The 8438-nt window shown below is 39.3% G+C and overlaps 1 protein-coding gene across 1 annotated transcript in view; it reads right to left on the bottom strand.

Annotated features, from left to right (window-relative positions):
* Positions 1–3798: 3798 nt before the first annotated feature.
* Positions 3799–8438, bottom strand: part of GSTCD (glutathione S-transferase C-terminal domain containing) — a 47421-nt gene continuing 42781 nt past the window's right edge. Inside the window, exon 12 of the mRNA XM_054295889.1 lies at positions 3799–6948. Coding sequence (XP_054151864.1) covers positions 6812–6948 — 137 coding nt within the window. The 3' untranslated portion in view covers positions 3799–6811. The remainder of the gene's footprint in view (positions 6949–8438) is intronic.

The following is an 8438-nucleotide window of genomic DNA, read 5'->3' as shown; positions in this document are numbered from 1 at the left end:
CTGCACACATCCCCACGGCCTCCTCCAGCCCCACTCCACAGGCCCATCCTGCTGCTGGGCACAGCTCCACAGGTACATCCTGCTGCTGGGCACAGCTCCACAGGCACATCCTCCTGCTGGGCACATCTCCGCAGGCACATCCTGCTGCTGCTGGGCACAGCTCCACAGGCACATCCTGCTGCTGCTGCTGCTGGGCACAGCTCCACAGGCACATTCTGCTGCTGCTGCTGATGGGCACAGCCGGGCACATCTCCGCACGTGGGGCCTCAGGGGCAGAGCAGGGACAGAGCTGCACCTCCCGCTGCCCTCAGCCTGAGCAACCCAAGCATCACTGGAGCCTTCTGTGGCTAAAAAAACCCCAACAAACCACACATCCCCAAATCAGAAAGAAATTTAAACCCTTCCTTAACCCTCCTCCTCCAGGTTTATTAGTCTGTTGCTGTTTTAACTCTTATCAGAGTCTTTTAACTTTAACCCTAGTAAATAGCAATTAAAACAAAATCCAAGTTTGTTGGCTGAGGAAAAGATGTAAGCATTCAGATCCTTATTTCAAGTCTCTGAAGTCTTGACATTTTCAGGTCTTCAACTACTCCTCTAACTAGAATTTCCCAGGAGGGCTGAGGAGTTTTGCTCTGCTCCCGGGGACAGCACCTTCCTCCTGAGGCCCTGCTCTGCTATGGAAAGTGACAGAGCAGAAGAAGCAGAATTACTGCTCACTTTTCCTTCCAGCCACTCTGCCATGGGACCCGTGTTCAGAAGGATGGGCTGGGGCTCGTGAGAGCAGCAGGGAACCCATCTCAGCCCTGCCAGGTGCAGGGCTGCTCCTCAGGCCCTGGTCCTGCTGGGTGCTCTGTGCTGTGGGGAGAATGGTGGGAATTGACCCAGTGCTGTGGAGAGCACAAGGATTTGTTCAGCTCATGCTCTACCTGAGGAGGCTCATTTCTTACAAAAGTTTCTCTGTTATTACAATCCCTCCTTTTGGGTAATTGACTACATGGTGAGTGTTGAAGAATGGGAGGGATGACTTTTCCATTTTTTGAAAAATCCCAAAGGAGACTTAACACTTCATATAAAAATGCTAAGATGCTAAAGCAATTCCAAACATACATTTAATATATGAATAATTAAGCACCTTGTATGACTCCCAAAGCACTGATTATGAGAAATGAACCATGCAAATGTACTCAGAGAGATCTGGGCTGAGCTTTTAAACCTCAAAAACCCCAGTTCTATGCCTACAGATCAATGATGAAATTATGTGTTTGGCAATTTCCCCAAATCCCCAAATTCCCTCTGTGGTTGTGCACCATATACTCCTTGGAAGAATTTGTTCAGGAGTCATTGCTATGCCATCTGTAGTCTGAAAACACATCCCTGCCTTTCTCCACGTGGCTTTGCTAAAAACTGCCCTGTTCAACATAGCAGGGCTGGGTCAGCTGTGGTGGTGCTTTGTGCACACATTCAGCTTTCTGCCTCCACACAGGTCTTAAACTGAGTCCAAAGTATACGAAGGAGGAATTCTGACTCTGAAAATGCCAGTGGGGTTCCTGCATCCCTGGGGTAAGCAGGTGTAAATTTCTGTACTCGTCCTTCCTCTAGGAGAATAAAATTAAAACGTGTCACCCTATATTTTCGTGAACTGCATCAGGTGATCTGATAATAGATCTGATAATATTGCAGCTGACATAGGTGTGGGTCAGAAGAGGAGAGAAAGATCTTTGTTTTGCACTTGGAAACAAAGTTGTCTGAATGCAGCTTTCCAAGCCTTGCTGTGGATTGCAGAAATAAGGTGTCATCTAGATCCAGAACCATCTGGTTAAAAATATTCCAGACTCTTTCCCCATCTATTAATTGAGGACACCTAAAACTGGTTTACTGTGCCAGTTTTGGACACTGTCATTAGGATTCAGCTGCAGTGCAAAGACAATGCACTAACTTTAGTTGAGCTTCAGTCATTAAGCACATATTTCTATTTCCCATAGCTGTGTCTGACATAAAAAATTAGTTATCTTGCCCCTGTGTGTCGGAAGCAGTAGTAATTAATGTATAGACAGCATACTTGGTAAAGCAAAATAAGGAAAAGGTAAGGGCTAAAATTACTACAGGAAAAATTTCAGGTATTTAATGTTGGGAAGAAACCCTAACATTTTATAATGATGGATCAAATAATCTCACAGCTATCAGAGGTCTCTTTCCAACAGAGCACATGAATACTTGGAGTCTCTGTTTTGTAAGAGAAAACAGGAGACATTATTCCCACATTACCAAGGGGGAAAAACAAGAGTGAAAGAACTTCACCTTGCCAAGGCATGGCACGTGCCTGTGATGGGGACAGGGACAGCAGCCATCCAAGGCACACTCCTGTTTTGCTCTGCAGGTTTCATGCCCAGGAAAACACATTTCAGGCCTGAAGTCCTGAAGGTGAGACAGAAAACGGGGGAAATTGTAACAGCTGATCATCTTTTTAGAGCCTAATACTGGGATAATGTTAACTCCTTTTATTGTTTAAATTGCAATTTATTATAAAACTATCCTCAGCACCCTCCTCTATTTTGAAAATTCAAGTATTTTCTTAAATTCACTATGAGAAGACTGCAGAGAAGAGTACTTCCTTACTCATGCAATTTCTAATCAAATAAAAGCTACAACCAAAGAAAATTAAGCTGCTTTCACTTTTTCAGTCTTTCTATAGAATCTTAATATATTATTGACTTAGAAAATTGAATTTCTTTTAATGATAGTTTTAGTAAGCTGAAACTTGCTAAGCACAAGCTATTGAACTAAAACCTTGGTAGCCACGTAGTTAAAGTGCTGGTCTGAGCATGGAAAGTTCAGAGGTTTTCTTCTTTTATTTGGGGCATGTAAGTACCACTAGACATATCTACAGGTAAATTTATTTCAATTTTGTTTAAAAAATGGTAATAAAACCACAGGAACTTCGACTGAGATTGTACATGAGGAGTTTGTCATGACAAGCAAATGGCCCAAGGCAAGACCACTGAAAGTAGTACTTGATTATGCTTAAAGGAAAATGTGCTTTTCCTTCAGCTGACAACTGTGCATCAAGACCAAAACTAATGCTTCACCTCTTCAGTTACTTTTTGGTAATCAGTGCTTTTCTAGGCCAATAATTTCTAAAAATTATATACACACACACACATTTAAAGGGTTAATTACTAACTCTATGCCAAAATTTTAAAAGAAAATCACCTCAGCTTATGGTGTTGAGCCATACTAACATCCGTTTAAACCTATTGTAAAATCAACTCAGTGTCATTTCATTGCAGGTTACTTAAACTTACTTGACCATAAATGGTTCCATTAAATGCTCTTTTCAATGAGAACACCTGGCATTGCATGTCACCTAGGAATACAGCTTTTAGAAAGACATTTCTGCTTACTGCCATTGCATCCACCAAGTAGCTAAAAGTCTAGCAAAGATGACCAGAAAACATTGGCCTAAAATTTATGGCCAACCTATAAGTAAATAATTTTATGTGTATTTGTCTAAGGATTATCTTTGAGTAATTTTGACCACTAGAGTAGGTTCCATTAACAGCAAAAATCAAAAGATGGCTTTATCAGAATATTAGTAACATTTTACCTTTTTTTTTGTTTAGGTCAAGCCACATAAAATTAGGCAGCACAATGAACCTACTAGGAATGTCCTTTGTTTATTACTACCCCTGCCTAAATACAGCCATTTTAAGATCTCTTGAAAAATGGCTGAAGAAGCAGATAAATAACAGAATGAAGAATAAAATGAAAAACCAAAAGTAAGGATACATGTCCACACAGATGACTAACTTTTAACACTGCTTGGTCATCTGTTTCCTGTTATAAGGTTACTTTTGCCAGCATTAGAGGCTACAAGGGAAACATAAAAGAAAACTTTCAAGATAATGGAAAATCATGACTATGCTAGGACAGCAATTTTTTCACCCTACAGCTGGTCCCAATGGGCCAGACAAATGAAAAACACAAACAGTATTTGGAGATGCACCTTGGACATCAAGATAGCTCCTTGAATAACTAGCTGCTAGAACACCAGTTGTTCACTCATAGGACCACACTGTCTACTCACCTTGTTTAGGCTATTTTAGGCTCTATTAATTCCATACCATTTATGTATACAGAAACATAGGGCAAAGTAACATACCTAAAAATTAATATAATTGAGTTCATCTTTCAGAAAGTACATGCCACAGTTTAGCGATTTAATCTGTGGTGAATTAGCTATTATCTCTTGCTGCAAATCTTGATTTTTATGCTTTTTTTCATCTGCTTCTCTCCAGTTTTCAATAAACATCAGTTCATCTGAAGTATATTTCAGGCTTTACTAGTCATAGTAACATAACTCTATCCTTGGACACGAGAAAGATTCTGTTCTCCTGAGAAGAAACCAGAGCCCATTGATGCCAACAGCAACAAGCTCACACCAGTACCACAAATGGAATGCAGCCTCACTAATCCTGTAACCCATGAAGATGATAAATACTGTGAGATGCCATTAAAATATTCCTTATTTTGGGAAGGAAAAAAATTTGTCATAAACTCGCTTTGTATAGTTTGGCTCATCCAAAAAAAAATGGGATGTCATCATGCATATAAACATAGCACTACTTCTGCTGGTTTTTTCCCTTGCTTCTATAAATTTTTTCTTCCTGTGAAGTCTATTTCTTTGTGGGGTAGCAGATACAAAATAATTTATTTAAGTCACAAGTAAAGCAACACCTGTGGGAAGCTGTCATTAACATGAAAGCAGGTACCTTAATGAAATAGGAAACAGAGATTGGTATTTGGATTCTTGTTTGACTTTACCTGTTTTTCTAGACCATCTGAAGCACCTAATAAACACTTAGTCATCTGTCCAAATAAGGTTCCTTTTCCACCTCTCTTTTTAAGAAATCCTGGTTTTGCGTGTTAAAAAACCCATTTTTATCTTTTATCCAGTAGCACACATGTTCTCTGTCGTAGACCCTAAATGTATCTACCTTCTTTTCAGGTAGATCCAAAAACTATTACAGACTATTGACACAGATATTGCAAAAGAGGTGAAGCATGTAAAAGCAAAGAATTCTGCTCTACTGAAAGCTCTGTTTTATTGCATAGTATCAAACCATGCCAAATGTTCAACACCACCATACTTAAAGCATTGATATTGCTACTTCTCTGGAGCAGAGAAGTGTGAAAACTCTTACTGTAAACAGCATCAGTTTCCAACTGCCTCACCTTGACGAGTTCTTCCTTCAGCACAAGAAAGTCATAAAGAGACATTTGCTCACTCCAGAAAAGCAATTTAACATGACTAATGTTCAGATTGACATACCACTAATTTGGAAACTGAATTCCCATTGGGCAAGTATTGCAGAAAACTCTGAAGACAACTGGTATCGCCATGTATTTTGTATTTGCCATACATTCTTCAAAACTCAAGTTCCTCCTGTAACCACAAACAGTTGCAGAAAAAGTGTTTCATCATTATCTATGGAATAACTCATGTTAAAGGTAGGATTTCACTCCTACTTGCTCATTTGTGTGCTTTTTAAATAAGGGGGTAGCGTTCCATGTGTTCACATTAAAAAAAACCCAGGTATTTCGATCTTTAAGATATCTACATTTCATGAATAATAAAATACTTCTGGATTCTTTTTTTGCTCCAATAGCTATTGTTTGTAATTCAGTTAGCCATGTCTGGAAGCTATGTTCATAGTTTTCAAACTTCAGATTAAATAAACTGAAACATGGCAGAAATCACAGATGTATAAAATCCCTAAACATGCAGTAAAAATCTCATTAGCAGCTACCTTCCATTGTGCTTGTGTCAACTGGTGATTTTAAATTAGGGGGAAAATGGAGCACAGGAGAATACTTATTTTCATTTTAGAGCAGCATAACCACGATTATCTTTTCAAATGGTTCCACACAGCAACTTTTCTCAAATTTTAAACTGAATATAAAATCAATGAAGATGGTGTATGTAGACACATGAACTGTTCATAAATATTTCTTCAGTACGGCAAGTTTCTTATGAATAGGAATCAACACACTTCTGTTACCAATGCAACAGTGAAGGATCCATTCACTATCATCATGTCTAGCTCCCACTTTCTGGTCAATGGATAATGAGAAGTTTGGTTTCTTTAAACCAAGTGTCAACTTCCTGGTTACAGAATCCTTGCATAATATTTAAAGGTAATTCTGAAGTCTTTTAAAAGAATTATTGGCAAGGTAGAATACATTTTTAATAAGCAGATTGAGGCCCAAAGTATTCTGATGAACTTTTATTAAAAATAATCTGCTACAGTAGCATGGAATTCTTCAGCAAAGTCAGACCACCACCTGTTGCACAGCCATCTTCAGTAACACAATCAACTTGATCTTCTCTGTTCCTCTGGTGATCAGCACTGCTGGCTGATAACTGCTCGGCTGAGGAACACAAATGCTGTTTTGACCACGAACGCAATTTCCAAGCAGCCAAGACACAGCTTTACTGAAAAGGAAATCACCTTTCCTTCAACAAAGCCAGTTTTTCCTAAACTTTTGCAGATGGATATAATTCCATGCACAGTCATTAGATCCAGAAACTTCTCAGTATGAGAACCAAAAGTTGCTTAATGACATATTGCAAGTTGATTTGTGATGCTCTGCATGCAGTTTGCTTTTCAGGACTTTGGGGGCTGCTTCCCTTTCCAAAGGCAATGCGTTCAAGATGCGGGATGTCTGCTTCCCAGCGCTGCTTCTATCTGCTGGATGTCATTATGCACTGAAGATTTATGCTCAGCTTCAAATCAAATGCAAGTTTCACACTCTAAGCAGGGATGCCCACAAACATATTGTTCTTTGGAGAGCAACTCTCTGGCTCCATAGATATAACTTGGACAGAGTAGTTACGCTCTTCTGCAGCCCATGCCCGATCCAGATCCACAAGTCCCATACACTGCTTTCCTAAAATGACAACAAGGGAGAACACAGAAACTCAAAATGTAGAAATATTATCAGAAACATGCATGTAATGTTAGGAAAACACATCAGTAAGCCATCTAAAAAATAAGTTCCAAATCTACTTTAAAAAACATCTTAATCTGGTTTATGTTCCAAATCACATCTGTAACTTGTACTCCTCATTTAGCAAAGACCTTGAAGAGATTATTAACTCTTTAATACGAAGAAAGGCCCAACTATTTAAAAGTATTCTCAAAACTTACAGGAAAAAAACATGCTTTAATGTAAATGGGAAGAAGAAAAATGTCTAGTTTACCCCTTAGCCCTCTGAATTGCCAGACTTCTAGTCCCTTTATAACCATAGCTGTTTCCTTCCTGTACTTTCACCTAAAATCTGAAAATCTCTGGTTATTGAACAATAGACTAAAATACCAAAAAGTGTAATTGATTTGAGACATATTGCTGTAACTACTTATAAACAAACATACTGAATTGGTAATGCAAAATAAGCTTATTTCAGATTTACCTGCAGCAAAAAACCCAGGAAGGACAGAGGGTTTTTTTCTGCTTAGAATTTTTTTTGTTATGATACAACCATGACAAGATGATGGGACCATTTGTCTTTACTTACTCACTCATTATAATTGATTATTATGTTCTGAAAAACAGAATTGACTTGTCAGATTGTATTTTCAGCAGCTTGAAACTCTACTGAAAGGAAAATTTAATGCTACTTTGAAATGTTTTATCACTAGTAGTTACAGTCTCAAGTCAACAGGGCACAATCCTGCTTCAGTCTCAAACACAATGATCCTGCCTCTTCCCTTGTTCCTGACAGAATTACACAGTTAAATGTATTTGGGGTCTGAGATGAAGAGACAGGAGCACATCCTGTTTGCCTTTGGAATAGGAGTCTGGCATTCCAAACCACCTTCTGGAACAGCTTATCTCTCTTTCCTGAATATATAACCAGCTTTTGTGCCTGTATAATTACCAGCCCTGCTATGCACCCTGGTCAGGTGCCTTTAGAAGTTTTGGGCAGGTGGCACCAATACATCCTGCAGTATCCTTGTATTTCAGAGCAGTTGGTGCACATCACAGTTGAATGCAGGGCTCAGTCCAACCTACTCTGTCCATCCACAGTGAGCCCCCAGCCAGAACTATCTTCTCCTTCTCAGCTTAGTTACAGAAGAATTTCACTGCTTTGAATTCACTATTATGACATTTGGCCTCAGTTCTGTTGGTGGCTTGAGATTTGAGAGGGGTAGTAATTGGGCTGGAGACAATTTAAAGATACAATAATGAGGGAGAGCCTGAAAAAGATCTTTCCAACTCAGTCCTGTATGGATTTGGATGTTGCAGGAAGAAATCACTAGTTTGTATAACCAACCAGACAGAACTCTGCAAATCACCTTTTGTAGCCCTATCCTCCCACATCTGTGGTTTCATAGAAAACCACCTTCTGTGGTTGGTTGAACAAAATGGCCACTGAC

The sequence above is a fragment of the Melozone crissalis genome, unplaced genomic scaffold, assembly GCF_028551555.1.
Source record: "Melozone crissalis strain CALT ecotype California unplaced genomic scaffold, PUWL_Pcris_2 ptg000006l_1, whole genome shotgun sequence".
NCBI lineage: Eukaryota > Metazoa > Chordata > Aves > Passeriformes > Passerellidae > Melozone > Melozone crissalis.
Note: the sequence above shows the minus strand (reverse complement) of the source record. Positions and strands in the feature narration are given on the sequence as shown.